Source organism: Muntiacus reevesi, chromosome 4, assembly GCF_963930625.1.
Source record: "Muntiacus reevesi chromosome 4, mMunRee1.1, whole genome shotgun sequence".
Taxonomy (NCBI): Eukaryota; Metazoa; Chordata; class Mammalia; order Artiodactyla; family Cervidae; genus Muntiacus; species Muntiacus reevesi.
This window is the reverse complement of record NC_089252.1, coordinates 127,515,530-127,534,533: the sequence shown is the minus strand read 5'-3', so window position 1 is coordinate 127,534,533 and position 19,004 is coordinate 127,515,530. Positions and strand designations below refer to the sequence as shown.

General features: G+C 38.7%; 1 protein-coding gene across 1 annotated transcript in view; it reads right to left on the bottom strand.

Annotated features, from left to right (window-relative positions):
* OTOGL (otogelin like) overlaps window positions 1–19,004 on the bottom strand; it is a 170,891-nt gene that overhangs the window by 47,962 nt on the left and 103,925 nt on the right. The window contains 7 exon segments of the mRNA XM_065935470.1: window positions 220–293; window positions 4,989–5,004; window positions 5,006–5,058; window positions 5,366–5,445; window positions 11,382–11,499; window positions 13,498–13,776; window positions 15,516–15,683. Of these exon segments, the coding sequence (XP_065791542.1) occupies window positions 220–293; window positions 4,989–5,004; window positions 5,006–5,058; window positions 5,366–5,445; window positions 11,382–11,499; window positions 13,498–13,776; window positions 15,516–15,683 (788 nt within the window).

Sequence of the window (19,004 nt, the reverse complement as noted above, 5' to 3'; positions counted from 1 at the left end):
TATCATTTCATTTTTCTTAGTGTAACCAGAATCTAATTATTAAGAAATATCTGACAGTTAAGGAAATACAATTGTTAAAATGTAAGGCATACTTAATTTAACAAAGAAAGACTTGAGAGCATACCAAGAGAATTTTAATAGCATTTGTATAGTGATACAGAAACATTAATAGACACAATCAGGAAATGACAGATAGCTGAAGATATTACTCAGTCATACCTCACATTCCAAACCTGTCGTCGTTGTTAGCATGTCAACTGCAGTGAAGGCTGATGGAGTAATCGTTTCTGGACCTGAAGGAAATAAAGAGGTCCCCAACATTAGTGAAGTGGTATTGATCATGTATAAAATTCATTTGTGACAGACACCATGATCAGAAATTTTATATAGATTATTTCACTCAATTCTAACAAGAACCCTGTGAAGTAGATAATAATATTATTGTCATTTTACAGATAAGGAGTCTAAGCTGTAGAAAAGTAAGCTAGTAAGTGTCAAAGGCAGAATTTGAACTTGGGAATTCTGATTCCTGGCTTTGAGGCACCATTCTATAAACACCTTCACTGCCTTGATGGTGAAACACATTTGTTTGAACTGGTAGAAATACCAACAGTATCACTAAAGACTGCTCAGGAGTTAAAAATTTTGTTGAATTCTTAAAATACATAGCGAGGTTGATTCATTTCCCAGTGAATCTCTAGAATGTTTTCTTTGCAAGCAGAATAAATGATGCTATGGACTAATCAAGACCCCAGTTGAGGATGTGGTAAAGAAGGTATCCATGGAAAGGGGAAATATGACTGGTAAACATTCAGAAAATGAAGATCATGGCATCCGGTCCCATCACTTCATGGCAAATAGATGGGGAAACAGTGGAAACAGTGAGAGACTATTTTGGGGGGCTCCAAAATCACTGCAGATGGTGACTGCAGCCATGAAATTAAAAGATGCTTACTCCTTAGAAGAAAAGCCATAACCAACCTAGACAGCATATTGAAAAGTAAAGACATTACTTTGCCAACAAAGGTCCATCTAGTCAAAGCTATGGTTTTTCCAGTAGTCATGTATGGATGTGAGAGTTGGACTATAAAGAAAGCTGAGTGCTGAAGAACTGATGCTTTTGCACTGTGGTGTTGGAAAAAGCTTTTGAGAGTCCCCTGGATTGCAAGGAGATCCCACCAACCAATCCTAAAGGAAATCAGTCCTGAACATTCATTGGAAGGACCGATGCTGAAACTGATGCTCCAATACTTTGGCCACCTGTTGCGAAGAGCCGACTCATTGGAAAAGACCCTGATGCTGGGGAAGATTGAAAGCAGGAGGAGAAGGGGACGACAGAGGATGAGATGGTTGGATGGCATCACCAACTCGATGGATATGAGTTTGAGCAAGCTTCGGGAGTTAGTGGTGGACAGGGAAGCCTGGCATGCAGCAGTCCACGGGGTCACAAAGAGCTGGTCACAACTGAGCAACAGAACTGAACTGAACTGAAACGTATTTGTAAGATGCCTTCTAAAGTTTTTTGTTAGTAATAAAGGGATCTCTAAAACATTCAAAGTCTGAAGGACTACTGATTTTTAGCCGCTCAAGAGTCTTCTACAACACCACAGTTCGAAAGCAACAATTCTTCCCACTCAGCCTTCTTAATGGCCCAACTCTCACATCCACACATGACTACTGGAAAAACAATAGCTTTGACTATTGGAATCTTTCTTGGCAAAGTAATGTCTCTGCTTTTTAATATGCTGTCTAGGTTTGTCATAGCTTTTCTTCCAAGGAGCAGCTCAGTTCAGTCGTTCAGTCGTGTCAGACTCTTTGGACCCCATGGACCTCTGAATGCTAGGCTTTCCTGTCCATCACCAACTTCCGAAGCTATCTTTTAACTTCATGGCTGCAGCCACCATCCTGGAGAAGGAAATGGCAACCCACTCCAGAATTATTGCCTGGAAAATTCCATGGACAGAGGAACCTGATGGGCTACAATCCATGGGGTTGCAAAGAGTTGGACATGATTGTGCACACACACTCAGTCACCATCTGCAGTGATTTTGGATCCCAAGAAAATAAAGTCTGTCACTGTTTCCATTGTTTCTCCATCTATTTGCCATGAAGTGATGGAATCAGATGTCATGATCCTTGTTTTTTCAATGTTGAGGTTTAAGGTATCTTTTTCACTCTCCTCTTTCACCTTCATCAAGAGGTTCTTTAGTTCCTCTTTGCTTTCTGCCATAAGAGTGGTGTCATCCAAATATCTGAGGTTATTGGTATTTCTCACAGCAATCTCAATTCCAGCTTGTGCTTCATTCATTCTGGTATTTCACATGATGTACTCTGCATATAAGTTAAATAAGCAGGGTGACAATATACAGCTTTGATGAACTCCTTGTGCCAAAAAGAATGGCTGAAATTTTGTCCAGCTGTAATTGCAGTATCCATTGTTGATACTATCTAAAATGACCATATTAGTTTCCTGTGGCTGCTACAAACAAATTATTACAAGTCTAGTGGTTTAAAACATCACCAAATTATTATGTTGTGGTTCTGGAAGTCAGAAGTCCTAAAATCAAGGTATCAGCAATGACTGTATTCCTTCTGGAGTCTTTATGGAAGAATTTGTTTCCTTGCTTTTCCAACTATGGATTGCATGAATATATTGATGCATCATGGTCTCTTCCTCCATCTTCAAAACCACAGAATAATATTTTCAAATCCCAGTCTCTCTCTTTCTCTTCTTCCCCCTCTCCCTTTGTCCTTCCCTGCTAATTTTGACTTCTCACATGCATTATCTCCTCTGACTCTGACCATCCTACTCTTTTAAGGATCTTTGTGATTACACTGGGCTCATACGGATAATTCAGGAAAACTTCCCCATCTCAAAATTCTTAACTTCACTACATCTTCAGCATGCAAGGTCCCATTTTCACAAATTCTGGAGATGACGACAAGGACATCTTTGGGGGACCATTATTCAGTCTACCACAATGACATCAGAGAAAACTTTTTTAAATAAATTTTTAATAAATTTCATAAATAACTTATTTTATATATTCTAAAAACATATTATAATACAGTAGAATAAAAACTTCTATTACTTGGTCCTAAAAGCTGGGTTCATAGTTTATTAGATGTTGTAACTTCTAGAGAATATGACATTTTTACAGACTAAAATGGGATTGTAGTTCTTGCTTCTGTCTGCCCTCTGATGGATAAAAATAAGAGAGGCCTATGCAAGCTTCCTGATGGGAGGGACTGGCTGTGGGGAAAACTGGGTCTTCCTCTGGTGGGCAGGGCCATGCTCAGTAAACCTTTAATCCAATTTTCTGCTGATGGCTGAGGCCCCTTAGTTGCTTGGCCTAAGGCAGCCCAGTCATAGAGTCAGCAGTCTCTATGATAGGGCTAATAGCAATCTCATCCAAGAGGATTTATGCCAACATCTACTTCCTCTACATCTTCTACATCTACATCTACTACTACGCTAAACTTTTTACTGTGTGGATCGCAACAAACTGGAAAATTCTTAAAGACATGGGAATAAGAGACCACCCTACCTGCCTCCTGAGAAACCTGTATGCAGGTCAAGAAGCAATAGTTAGAAATGATGGGCTTCCCAGGTGGAGCTAATGGTAAAGAACCCGCACCACTGTAGGAGACATAAGAGATGAGGGTTTAATCCCTGGGTTGAGAAGATCCCCTGGAAGAGAAAATGGCAACTCACTCCAGTATTCTTCCCTGGTTAATCCCATGGACAGGCGCCCAGTGGGCTGTAGTCCATAGGGTCATAAAGTGTCAAACACAACTGAGCCCAGCTTAGCATGCATAGAACAACCGACTAGTTCACAACTGGGAAAGGAGCACATCAAGCCTGTATACTGTCACCCTGCTTATTTAACTTATATGCAGAGTACATCATAGAAATGCTGGGCTGGATGAATCGTAAGCTGGAATCAAGATTTCCAGGAAAAAAATCAACAACCTTCGATATTCAGATGATACTACTTTAATGGAGGAAAGTGAGGGGGAACTAAAGAGCCTCTTGATGAAGGTGAAAGAGGAGTGTGAAAAAGCTGACCTAAAACTCAACATTCAAAAAGTGAAGATCATGGCACCTGGTCCCGTCACTTCATGGCAAATAGATGGGTAAACAGTGGGAAATTGGCAGATTTTATTTTCCTGGGCTCCGAAATCACTGCAGGTGGTGATTGCAGCCATAAAATTAAAAGACACTTGCTCCTCGGAAGAAAAGCTATGACAAACCTAGACAGCATACTCAAAAGCAGAGCTCTCACTTTGCTGACTAGGTCCGTTTAGTCAAAGCTGTGCTTTTTCCAGTAGTCATGGACGGATGTGAAAGTTGGACCATATAGAAGGCTGAGCACCGAAGAATTGATGCTTTTGAAATGCGGTATTGGAGAAGACCCTTGAGAGTCCCTTGGAGATCAAACCAGTCCATCCTAAAGGAAATCAACTATGAATATTCATTGGAAAGACCAATGCTGAAGCTGAAGCTCCAACACTTTGGCCACCTGATGTGAAGAACTCATTCACTGGAAAAGACCCTGATGCTGGGCAAGACTGAAGGCAGGAGAAGGGTACAACAGAGGATGAGAAGGTTGAATGGCATCATCAACTCAATGGACATGAGTTTGAGTAAACTCTGGGAGATGGTGAAGGACAGGGAAGCCTGGTGTGCTGCAGTCCTTGGGGTCACAAAGAGTCAGACATGACTGAGAGGCTGAACAGAAACAAATTCTAGGCAAAAATGCGAGGGGCATTCTCATTATCTGTGCTAACTGAAATAGGACAGAGACAGACCAGATGCAGAAACCATTCTGAAAATGTGGCTCGTTGATCCAGTAAACAGCTACTTAGTGAAACAAAAGCGACTCCTGGGTTCTCCAGTGGGCTGGGTATAACTAACACCGGCAGCTGTTCAAGTGTGCGAAGATCTAAACTACATAATGCTAATTTAATGTCTAAAATTACAATACTTGTAAACATGGGTAAGAGATGGCTTACCTGGTGAAATTAATGCTGGCTCTGTGGGAATCAGAGGTATGCCTGCAAAGAAACAAAGATACTCTTCTTTAGTCTGTTTTGCTCAAAGTGAAGCCCACACAGTTCATATAAGAATGGTCATATAAAGAAAATGTTTGGGAGAGAGGATGCAAGAGGAATGTCAGAAGAAAAATTTGCATGGTTTTAAAAGTAACTCAAGACAAAAAAAATTTTTGAAAAAGACAATGAAGGAGTATCTTATGAAGGTTTATTGTTTGTCTAAAATGTCTGTTTTTATAGTTACTTGCCACCATATAAATATATTCAAGTATTTTACACTTCAGAATAAGTTAAGTAAGATTCAACTCACAGTCTTCTGGATAGACACATTTGAGAGTGACTTCATCAAGGATCATATGTTTAGGGCAGTAGGGCAAGCATCCTTCAATCCTTCACATGAAAAAAATTAAAGAAAAAATTTAATATAACAATATATGGCATCTAATATATGCATATTATATCTTATATATATATATATAAATATATATAAAATATAACCTGTATGCAGGTCAGGAAGAGACAGTTAGAACTGGACATGGAACAACAGATTGGTTCCAAATAGGAAAAGGAGTACATCAAGGCTGTATATTGTCGCCCTGCTTATTTAACTTACATGCAGAGTACATGATGAGAAATGCTGGGCTGGGGGAAGCACAAGCTGGAATCAAGATTGCCAGGAGAAATATCAATAACCTCAGATATGCAGATGACACCACCCTTATGGCAGAAAGTGAAGAAGAGCTAAAGAGCCTCTTGATGAAAGTGAAAGAGAAGAGTGAAAACGCTGGCTTAAAGCTCAACATTCAGAAAACTAAGATCATGGCATCTGGTCCCATCACTTCATGGCAAATAGATGGGGAAACAGTGGAAACTAGCTGACTTTATTTTTCTGGGCTCCAAAATCACTGCAGATGGTGATTGCAGCCATGAAATTAAAAGACACTTACTCCTTGGAAGGAAAGTTATAACCAACCTAGACAGCATATTAAAAAGCAGAGACATTACTTTGTCCACAAAGGTCCGTCTAGTCAAAGCTATGATTTTTCCAGTAGTCATGTATGGATATGAGAGTTGGACTATAAAGAAAGCTGAGCGCCAAAGAATTGATGCTTTTGAACTGTGGTGTTGGAGAAGATTCTTGAGAGTCCCTTGGACTGCAAGGAGATCCAACCAGTCCATCCTAAAAGAGATCAGTCCTGGGTGTTCATTGGAAGGACTTGATGCTGAAGCTGAAATTCCAATACTTTGGCCACCTGGTGTGAAGAACTGACTCATCTGAAAAGACCCTGATACTGGGCAAGATTGAGGGCAGGAGGAGAAGGGGACAACAGAGGATGAGATGGTTGGTGGCATCACCAACTCAATGGACATGAGTTTGGGTGGACTCCGGGAGCTGATGATGGACAGGGAGGACTGGTGTGCTGTGGTTCATGGGGTCACAAAGAGTCAGGCCTGACTGAGCAACTAAACTGAACTGAACTGAACTGAAGATACAGTTTTCCTAAACTTTTTCTGTTCTCCTTGTCGAACACTAAGGATGGCTCCACTTGCTGTTCATACCACATTGTATGAAACCACAGCTAGTGGATGATAACAAGATAGTCATGATTGAGGCAGAATCTGAACACAGGATATTCAAAACATATGCTTAAATTTGGCACACACCAAGGCCATTTCTATAAATTAATGGAAATGCAGAAGAATCCTTTATTGTGATTTTACTCTATATTCATCATACTATTATTTTCCTACAGTCCCTCAGATATAAGAAGATAGAGACACTATTTGAATATTCATAAGGATGTTGGTAGGACAAAATCAGAATGTTCAGTGGCTGTCTCTGCCCATTATTAAGCCCTACGGTCTTTGGAATGTAATTAGAAATCTCTGGGTGGCAGACATGGAGTCGGGATATGGTTGCTCTAGGAGAACAGAGAGGGGGAATGGCAGAGGCTACAGTTCTCTCAAGAGCCTCAGGGCCCGTGTCTGAAATAGCAGCAGTGCTCAGAGAGGAGATGGTTGTATATGAGCCTAAGGAGACTGAACCTCAAGCTCCAAAACATCTGATCTTTTATGTGGCACATTGCATTTTCAAGAATCCCAAGTTTTAAGAATGGATTTGAGAATCAAGAGTCCAAAACAGATGAGACCATCCTGAATGCTTCTGCTCTAAGGGAATGAAGCCAAGATGATGACTGACACTACATCTTCCTTCTCATTCAATTGGGTGTCAGAGTTCAATTTGTTTTGATTGAAAAGAAATATACCCTTCAAATACAGCTAGCTCTTAGACTCACACATACTAGAGAGAATTAATGTACATACGGGTTTTAAAAGGCTTGCTTGTCTGCCTCTAAAATACACCAGCAGGCTATAATACTATTTTTAATATTTTACTTATTTAAATAAAATTTTTTTGGCTATACGGCATATGGAATCTTAGTTACTTGACCAGAGATTTAACCAGCCCACTCTGCACTGAAAGTGGAATTTTAACCACTGTACATCCAGGAATGTCTCTCAGTCTTGTAAAATATTTCCAATTGCCTTAACTATAAAGTAAAAGTTTGGACCCAAAATACACACAACCCCCTTCCAACTCAGTGTGGATATGAACTAACCAGATACTCTGGGCATGTGTTGCCACCAGAGGGCGCTTGTTCGTGGAAGGAAATCGAACCCAAGAAAAGCTAGCTTCTCTTATAACAGGTGACTGCGTGGTCGCCTCTGGGATACTTTCTTCACAAATTTTTTAAAGAAACATGAACAGCCTAGCTTATGAGACCAATTATTTATTTCATAAAATGAAGTTAAATAATAAAACTTTAACCAGTATATGATATTCCTATCCTACTCTAAATTTTGTCAAGCACATAAGAAAAAGTTACTAAATTACTGAAAATATCAGGGACAGTTGGCTCTCCTCAAATAAACACCACTTTTTTATGCAACTCAATTATTTTGCAACTGCTTTATGCAAGTCAAAACCACAGCTATTCTTTTAAAAATATCTTCCAAAACCCAGTAACTTGTTCCTTTAAAATGTCTTCATGGTTGCACATAGCAGGGTTCTCTTTACTCTGTCAAACAACTGGTAATTTAGTCAACTTCTGACTGATAAACACGCCTCAGATGCAGAACAGTTCTTATAATAGGCATATTATGTAATAGGAATAGCTCTACTTACATATGGGCTCTAGGCTATGCTAGTTGGCATATTTTCTTATGAAAGTTCTCATTTCCACTAGATATTTTTATTTTCAACACTTGCTATGTGCCAGAAACGGAAATCCTCTAGAACCAGCATGGTGGTTCTGCTGGGGACTTGGAGGAGGTGTGTGGGCGATGTTGACATGCCAACCCAGTGCCTGGGTCTCCTCGCAGGACTGCAAGGACCAGGAGGAGCCACAGTGAGGTGCCTCAGCCAAGAAAAGGGGCGCAGCAGAAAGGAAACGGTGATGAAGACAGAGATGAGAACTGGCTTGGTGGGGTGAAGTTTCATCCTGAGTCTCTGCTCCACGCTCTAACCGCACCAAAGCAGAAACTCTGGGGGAACTATAGACCAAACAGTGAAGCGCTGAAGGTCTGGGTTCAACCACCCTGGAGACTGCATATGCCACAAGAAACGAACTAGCTAAATGCCACTTCAAATATAGCTCCATTTCCTTCCCAGTTCCAGGGATGGTCTTATTCGCCTCTCTTTTATCCCTTCCTCCCCAGCATACTCTCCTCCCTATGTTATTTCCCCACCTGCTGATGGCTCCCAACAGAGACAGGAAATAGGTTTGTGAATGTGAAGGATCCAAGTGAATGGTGAAGGTTCATTTTCAGAAAGAACTGGTTGCTTTCATTTTTAAGAAAATAAAAGTAACCTAGACAGAATATTAAAAAGCAGCAACATTACTTTGTCAACAAAGGTCCGTCTAGTCAAGGCTTTGGTTTTTCCAGTGGTCATCTATGGATGTGAGAGTTGGACTGTGAAGAAAGCTGAGCGCTGAAAAATTGATGCTTTTGAACTGTGGTGTTAGAGAAGACTCTTGAGAGTCCCTTGGACTGCAAGGAGATCCAACCAGTCCATCCTGAAGGGGATCAGTCCTGGGTGTTCATTGGAAGGACTGATGCTGAAGCTGAAATTCCAATACTTTGGCCACCTGATGCCAAGAGTTGACTCATTGGAAAAGACCCTGATGCTGTGGGAGGGATTGGGGGCAGGAGGAGAAGGGAACGACAGAGGATGAGATGGTTGGATGGCATCACCGACTCAATGGACATGGGTTTGGGTGGACTCCAGGAGTTGGTGATGGACAGGGAAGCCTGGCATGCTGCAATTCATGGGGTCGCAAAGAGTTGGACATGACTGAGTGACTGAACTGAACTGATCATTTCCTTCTCTCTGTTCCCATAGCACATGTGGCCCGACAGGATGTCGTTCAAACTCTGGCTCAGCTGCCTGAAAGCTGTGTGGTCTGAGGCAAGCTGCTTAACTTCTCTGTGCCTTGGTTTGTTTTCTCTTCTGACAGCAGGAACAGTGCGATTGCCCATTTTATAGCACTTAGCACAGTGAGGGTCGTGTTATATATAAATACTTCACTGTGCTGTGCTTGTGGCATTTATTCCTCCGGGCCTCTTTCCCCACACTGTCAGTTATCTGCTAGTGTTCCTGTCTTCTTCCTCAAGACTTTGAACTCCTTGAAATAGGGACTGCATCTCACTTATTCATATGCCAGAGCCTTCTGTAGTACCAGTATTTGTTGTAGAGCAGAAGCTCATAAATGACTAATGGAATATGATTCATTTAAAAATATTCCCTCCTACTACTGTTGCATTTTTCTGGTCTACTTTACAACAACAACAAAAAAAACTGCTTTAAAACAAAACAAAGCAAAAAAGCTGTTACACTGTCAATCTTTATTTTGCCTCTTCCTATTCTCCAGATTACCAAATCCAAAGAATAATTTTCAGTCTCAAATTTAAAATCCTTGAAACCAAATTCCTGACTTTCTCCCTAAACTGCTCCTCTTAGTATCTTCCTTATCTCAGTAACTGGCAGTTCAGTCCTTCCATTAAATTGAATCATTTGAGTTTGTTGATATTTGACCAGATTTGACCACAAAGATGGCAATTTCATACGACTCTGAAATCAATGAAATGCTGAGACCTGAGCTGGGTCCTCACCTCCTCTTTCTCTCATGTGCACGCATGCATGTTCAGTCACTTCAGTCGTGCCCGACTCTTCATGACCCTGTACACTGCAGCCCAACAGGCTCCTCTGTCCATGGGATTCTCCAGGCAAGAATACTGGAGTGGGTTTCCATGCCCTCCTCAAGGGATCTTCCCAACCCAGAGATCGAAGCCGCGTCTCCTGCACCGCAGGTGGATTCTTAACCACTCAGCCACCGAGGAAGCCTCTTTCTCTCATAATTGGTGTTAAATCTATCAGCACCCCTATGGGCTTAAATTCAAAATGCAGGCAGAATCTGTTCACTTCCCCCATAACCTCCAGGGCTACCAGCCCAGTGAAATTCCCTTCACGGCCTGTCTGTGTCACTGCCCACTTCTGCCCTCGTTCTCCCCCTTCCCCAAAGTCAGTGCAATAGCCAGTGTAAACTTGTGAAAGGACCGTGTCCGCACCGCTGCTCCGAAATACACCAGGACATTACTCAGAGAAAAGGACAAAGTCCTCACGACAGGCTACAAGGCCCTAGATGATAGACCAGACACTTTTTCCGGCGTTTTCTTATATGTCTCTCAGTTTTGTTCACTTTGCCCCAATTAATTAGCCTCCATGCCCATCCCCAAACACACCAGACATATTCCCACCCTGGACCTTCATACTTTTCTCAGATTGGAAGGTTTTTCCCCCAGACATCCACATGGCTAGCTTCCTCACTTCCTTCACATCTCTTACTAGATGTTGTCTTGTCAACCTGTTCTTCCCTGATCGCCATGTATTAATGAGCAAACACACATACCTGTGTTATGCTCCCTGTTCCCTTCCTTTATTTTTTCCCATTATACATCCATCTAAACAATAGATCACATTATAGATTTACATTTTAATTTTTTATTCTTTGCCTCAGTGCAGCAAAATGTTTAAGCTAAAGAAAGATAAATACTTTGTTCAATACTGTATCCCAGCAGCTACAAGAATTGCTGGCATAGAGCAGACTCTCAATAACTACTGCTTGAATAAAATGAAACAAATTCATGAATGGGGAACTAGAATAAATTATTCTTGAGAATTTTTTTAATCTAAAAAAAATAATCACTGGGAACAGAATCTGCTAATGCTAGAATCTGTTCATTAGTGGTTAAACATGACTTACGGTGGAAGAAATTTACATGCGAGAGCTTCAGGGTCACTGCACGTTTTAAAACAGGGAGAGGCACAAGGTTCATATTTCCATTCACACATCCTCCTGTAGGGTACTGCGGCCTGGATTTCTGGGGAAAAAATGAAGTTTAGATTGTGCATATTTTTAACGGGCAGCTTGGAACGTAGTGGTTTATAATAGTAAACCCTTCGGGGTTTGAATCTTTTTTGATTATAATGCTGTGGAAAAGACAGGGCGACAGAGGTGTGGGGAGGGGGGCAGGAAACAGTGTAACTGCTTGGTGATCAAGACATTTCATGCTCAGGTTGAACATCAAAACGTTAGTTCTTCTTCCAAATATTTAAACAAGCAAGAGGTGGGAGGAGACTAAGGACAATTCTAAATCATCTTCCTTTATTTATGTTTTCTTGGTGTTCACTGATCTATGTATCATGATAATAGCACACACTTATTTGGAATTTAAGTTGTTACAAAATAGCTTTCTGTCCATTATTCTATTTTATCCTTGCAACAACACTATTGAGTGAATATTATCTCCATTTTATAAATGAGGAAATTGGGGTTAACAGGAGCCAAGTGACATGCCAAATTCAATTAGGAAAATGGCAAGACCAAAGACATATTGCCTGACATGAAGCTTAAGGAGACCACTCCAACTTTGTTCTTCCCACAGAATTTAACTCATTGCCTTGCACATGGTATTATCTGATGACACAAATGAATGAATTGATTTTAATAATACATGCTCGTAGTTACAATAACTTCCCTTAATGGACACTTTTTCTCCTGCAAACTCAGCTAATACTTTCCCCTTCCCCCATCACAGAGCAGTCCTTCTGCAGCAGTCCAAGATTATCTCTGAAGAAGAGAGCTCCATAAGGCAGAAAGTTCAGGAAACAGGTTATGTTACTTGGACTTAAGATATAATTTAATTCCAAGGTTTGAGAAGGAAAATGAGGCTCTTGGGAAGGCATTTATACATCTCATTATTAAAATAAGAGTTAAACTTGGGTTACTAGAATCATGGGTCATAAAAGAGGATTGGTTCCAAGACTAGAATAAACCCAGAGTGTCTCCTAAGTTTGGGAAGCCCACAAAGATGGGTTTCTGAGATTCGGATGATGCCATTGACTGCAGTTGTTCAAAGCTCAGGTAGATAACCACTGGGTCTGGTTATGATGGAGTGGATTTATGTAATGGAGGGGAAATAGAGGCTTGCAAAATTCAACTTTTAATAAAACTCAAGTAAAACCATCACACTTACTCTACAGAGTATTGTATACACGTCAGTGACTCTTTCTCATGAGACCAGGAACCCCATTCAATAGGCAAATATTTGAAGTTCAGTTTGAACTTTCTAACATCCAAAGAGATTTATAGAAATTTAACCACAACAAAAAAAAAGCAAATGACTAGCTTTCTTAGAATTACTTAGAAAAGTTGGTTAGAATGAAAAAGTTTGGGAGATCCAAGGCAAATATTGAGCTCCTAGGTTTTGAAAATAAAGCATGACTTTTAACACTGGGTGAGGCAGTGAGGATTCCTCTCTGAAATTTAGAAAATTCAATAGCTATAGAACTGCAAGGATCTCTAGAAATAAGACGGGGATTCTGCTGAACCAGAAAAATCTAGAGGTCAGTAGAATTGGACTTCGAAGTATTCAAAGAACACATTCAAAGTATTCAAATTATTCAAAGAGATAAACACATCATCTTTGTCATTAAGAATCAGACTAAGTGAGAAGTTGCCTTCTATGAAAGAAAAAGTAGATACAAAACTCTACAAGAAGAAGACATGGGTAAGCTCTATTTCCAAAGCCCAGACAGCACTGAAAGTAAAAATTGAGACAATCATAAAAAATAATGTCATTTAAGGCTATTCTAAACAATTTACTACATTAACTTATGTAGCAAAATAACCCTATAAAGTAGGTATTGTTTCTTCCATGAGAAAGATGTGTAAACTTAAGGATAGGGAGGTTAAGAAACTCACTAAGGTCATACAACTAATTATACACATTAAAATAATTTTTAAGTTAAAAATCTAATATATTTTCTGTCACTCCTTAAATTATCTACTTAATATATGGACATCTCAGGACACATACCTTCCACACTGAAGCTGCTTAAATGCTTAAATTCTTCAGAATCATCATATTTTGCTGCTTTAGCACTAGAATCTGTCAATATGATGAAAAAGCCTTTCTTGTTGTATAACTCAAAAGCGCTGTAACCAGGAATCCAGAGGTCCTGATGGTGAAAAAACGTGGCTCTCCGCTGAAAGGCTGAATTCGCTTCCCACAGTTTCAAACTAAGAGCGTCATCATCGTGGACACAGAGAAAGTAGTTGGGCCTTTCAGCAGATTCCAGAGAAACGAGTGCCAATGCTGGAAAACAGAGCAGTCTGTTTGACAACTCCCTGGGCTCTCCGGAGAAGGTGGATCAGCAGCACTGGCATTGTAAAATTCACGTATAAGGTTGACAAAAACAGAACTGTACAATTGTCATGAATAGTTAATGCCATTCTCAAAGATTTTAGGAATGAATTACAGATCTCTAAAGGAAAAAAATAATATTTTAAGGCAATGCATAAGAGTGACAGCTCCAAAAATACCAGTCTTTCCTAAGTTCTATTTTTTAAAATAATTGATCATGTTCATGGAGGGAAAAAAAAAAAAAGAAATGTCAACCTGGGACCCCAGAATGTACAACTCCATACAAATAGCTGAATAATTAATTGGACATACATTTGCACTTGCAAGCTTTAACATTTTCAAATGTGAAAAATCTATAAATGGCTAAATTGGATGATAGAAAAGAAAAAGAAATAGAGAAACAGATCAATTTAGACATGTCACTGCTTTTCAATATTACTGAATTCTTAATGAGCAAATGTTCTTTCAAGTGATTTTACTTCATTAAGAAATGACTATTTACTCAACCTTATTGTCTATTTCCCTAGAGATGATCAAAAAACTAATGAAAAACTATAAAGCCTTTGAGCAATGTCACACTTTTTTGTTATGTGTTTTAAAAGTTTCTCTTACATTTGTATAACCCACAGTATAAGTTTCTTAACTGAGCACTTAGATTTAATTTCTTAGGCATTAATTTCTTTAGGTCTTACTTAATTGGAACCTAAGGATTTTTCTATTAAAAACATTAATTATTTTAAATTATACAATAAAGAGCTCTCTCAAGTCCAATAAATGATTCCAAAAGAATTCATTGTGTCCTAAAATTTACAAACCCTTATACTGAGCCCTGGAATATGAAAATAAGAATTTAAAAATTATAAAAGAAAAAATATATAACTAACACATAAACGAGAACTTAGACTGTGATAGGTGTTTTCACAGATTAAAAGAACTAAAGGAGCTCTTTTTACAAGAATAAAGCAATTTATTTTAACTGGAAAATCAGGAGAGTTCTCAAAATTAGTAAAAGTTAGGTCAGATTCATTCATTCAATAAATATTTCCTATGTTGATAGAACACAACATGCATAGTTCTAAGCAGGGTTAGAATAGTAACAATGTACCCTGAACATCATGCATCAGAAAGGGACACCAACCATCAGTTAGAACAGATGCCAAGTGGATACAACCAGTATAAATCTACAGGGGCAAGCCAGTAAATGCGGGCCCAGGTACCAAGACAGACAAGGCCACATAAGGACAACAGTCTGTCTCAGTGACTGTCTAGACTTTGATTTATGCTCTTAATTTAACTTCCTTGATATTAAATTATGACTTTTTTCTTTCATATGGCATTAAAATCTTTCACATGTCAATTATCAGCAGACAATTAAAAATAGTCAAAAGTTTCTAATTAAATTCTGTGACTAATAGAATGAAAATTGAAGCTGTGCTTTACCAAGGACCAAAAACCCAACCAAACAACTGTAATTCTAATTACATCTATATATATATACACCAATAGATTAACAAAGAAATGATTTTATATACAAAAGAGAGAGCTGGTTGGTGTGCCAGTGTCTTATTTTATTTCAAATCCTTTAGAGCACCTAGAAAGATGACATAAACATATTAAATTCCCCAATTAACATTTACTGCATGTATAAATGAAAAACTACATCATTATTTTCTGTTGCAAATTCTACTTACATGATGCCTTCTCTTTGAAAAGGCCTGGAGTGATCATAAAATTAAAAAATAAATTGCCATGAATACTACTTCTTGGCAGAGAGAAAATGCTTCCACTGGTCATATTGGCTCCCAGAATAAGGCCAGTCTGTCCATAACTTGCCAGCATATATGGTCCTTCTCCAAGTCCTAGTCAAATACAAATGAGAAAATTATAAATTTGCACAGGAGTTTTACATTTCAAGCTGTCATTTCAATGGAATAAATTTTAATAACAAAAGTACTCCAAAATCATTGAGCATTTAAACATTTATCATGAACAAAATGAACTCTTTTCAAAAAGACTATATCAGGGCTTCCCTGGTTGCTCAGTGGTAAAGAATCTGTCTGACAATGCAGAAGACACGAGTTCAATCCCTAGTCTGGGGAGATCCCACATGACCCAGAGCGACTAAGCCCATGTGCCACAACTATCTAACCTGTGCTCTAGAGCCCTGGAGCCACAATTACTGAGTTCACACACCACAACTACTGAAGCCCGTGACCCCTGGAGCCTGTGCCACCACAACGAGAAGCCCACACATTGCAACTCGAGAGACACTCTCACTCTCCACCAAATAGCCAGCACAGCAACCAAGACCCAGCAGAGCCAAAAATAAATGAGTAAATAAAATTATTAAAAAGGATGCATTATATTGATCTGGAATATATAGATATGTATTTAGAACATGTCATTTATTTCTTTTGATGTGGACCGTTTTTTAAAGTTTTTATTGAATTCGTTACAATATTGCTTCTGTTGTTTTTATGTTTCGGGTTTTTGGCCATGAGGCATGTGGGATCTTAGCTTCCTGACCAGGGATTGAACCCGCACCCCCTGCATTGAAAGGCAAAGTCTTAACCACTGGATCACCAGGGAGGTCCCTAGAATATGTGCTTTAGGATATATATATACATGAATGTGTGTGTGTGTGTTTATATATATACACAAATACTTAGCAGTGATGACTAAAGGTTGACTTAAGATTTCTAGACCTCAAATTTCCTCACCTCTATGAATATGTTTGTCTAGGCAACCTTTCACCTTGATATTTTAAGATTCTACTGTACATAAACTTAAGTTTAGTTCTATCAATGGAAGACATTCTGTTAGTCTTCTAAAAATCATTTCTTCTTAGTAGGTTCATTGCATTAAAACAGAATTCACAGATATCATATATGATATTTTACTGCTTTGGGAATTATTGAATTTCATCAGTGAGGTATGTCTATAGAGAAGAAAATAAGATGACGCTGAACAGAGAAGTCAAGTGTCATTTTACATATGTTATCATTTCTATGCACTTAAACCATTTCATATAAAGTGGAAAATACTGTAGTAAAAAAAAAAAACTAGTTAGTATGTAACTAAACCTGAAACTCAAACTAATATTTCTAAGAACTTCATCTTATAAAGAAAAGCATATAATTTATTTTAAAAGCTCACTGATATTCAAAATAAACTTATGCATTGTTTTATGACAGCAAGGTCAGTTTACCTTTAACCCAATCTATGATGTTTAATGTTTTTAAAAAAGTGAGGTACTATAAAATTTTGATGTTTCTTCTGAATTATCCAAATTAAATCACATAATTATTAGCTGTGTACTTTTTACAGTTATATTTAGGTATTTATGTTGTAGGTTATATAAAATTCTAATATAGGTGTGGTAGGTGATTTCATAAAAGATCAATCTGGTTGCACTCAGTGAATTTCATTTTTCCTCTTTTCTTCACTTTTTGTCTCAAGGACAGTTTTCCTTTCCCAACCTATCCTTAAGATGGAGGGGAAAAAAATCAGAGAAATCAACCACCTGGGTTTTTCCCCTTTCAGGACCAAGACCAGGCATAAGAGAAGGGGAGAAGATAATTGAATTAGAGGGCTTAAAAGTCTCCCAAACATGAAGGAGAGCAAGACCCAAAATTTCCATCACAGGGCCAGGAGAAGGGGTTATAGAAGAAGTTATTCTCAAGCACTGTCCCATCCACTGACTCATCAACAAGACACTTCAACTTTGAGGAGCTGGAAACACTTCTAAGCCATGACAAAAGGACCCAGACACGGTTGGGCTTGGATGGTCAAAATTCCACCTACAGTGTGGGAGACCTGGGTTCAATCCCTGGGTGTGAAGCTCCCTTGGAGAAAAAAACAGTTACCCGCTTCAGAATTCTTGCCTGGAGAATTCAATGGACAGAGGTGCCTGACAGGCTACAATCCATGGGGTCGCAACAGTCAGACACTACTGAGCGACTTTCACTTTCAGACACCTTGAGTACACATAGAGATTTGAACATTGTTGCTCCCACACCAAGATGGAACTGATCAGATACAGTGAAGACTTTAGGAGTTGTTACAAATGTAGACCCTGCACAGTTTCTCTGGGACCTAATATCTATAACATCCAAACAGAACTACATCATCATCTCCACCACCTACAAGTTCATTCTCTAGGAAAGACAGAAGTAACTTAGACTTTTAAGAAGAAAACATACATAAACGTATAAATACATAGATTTGTGTGAATATGTAAATAATGTACAAATGAGTACATAAATGTATAAGTTATGAAATACAATTCAAAATGAAGAAGACATATACAAATACAGCTTGTGAGCTCCAAGCACCCTCAGGCACAGATGTCCAAGAGGAGAATAGGAGAAAGGAGACAGACCACTAAACAAAATATTTTCTCCCCTACAAGACAAGTGCCTTCCTACAACAATGTGAAGAGACAATTGTCATCTGAGAAATCCATTTGTATAAAAAAATGAAAGCTTCTGAATCAACTCCCAGTTGATGGATATCTTGCATGTGAATTGCTTTCCTGCATTTTCACTAGCAATTGAAGGCAAAAGTCATTGACTTTATCATTAATCTTCTGTAGGGAGAATTATAATTTCTGTATACTAAAAGTAATCATTTCCTGTATTGATTATTTAAACAGTATTCAGTATATCTGATCTGATAGAAGCACTCTGAACATAAAAACTTATGTAACAATTTTTAGCAAAATATTGAAGTCTTCTGCTCCTTGCAGCAACAGAACCTTTATATTTTTAGCAAATTCCATAAAAATGAACATGAAACTATTATAGAAAGTCATTGTGTGAAGGGTTATAAACTCATCTCATCAGCAACCTCTGAAGTTTCCTACTTTTAAAAACATTTCCTCCTATAGAGTCACAGTCTTTTATCTCTGCATTTGTTTTGAATAATTTAAGTATTTTAATAACATAGTGTCCAGAGAAAACACCAGCTATGACTGGGCAAAGACTAGGTAATTTTACAATAGTTGTGAAATTGAGATGAAACAAGTTAAGGATAACCATTTTAAATGATTTATTTTTATTAGTATCAACAATTTCCACAATTCTTCATTCCCCTTCAATTATCCACCTTAGGCATCGCATCCTTCCACAATCTCTTCCTTTCCTTGGCAGGTTGCCTCTATTGCCTATTACTTTGATCAC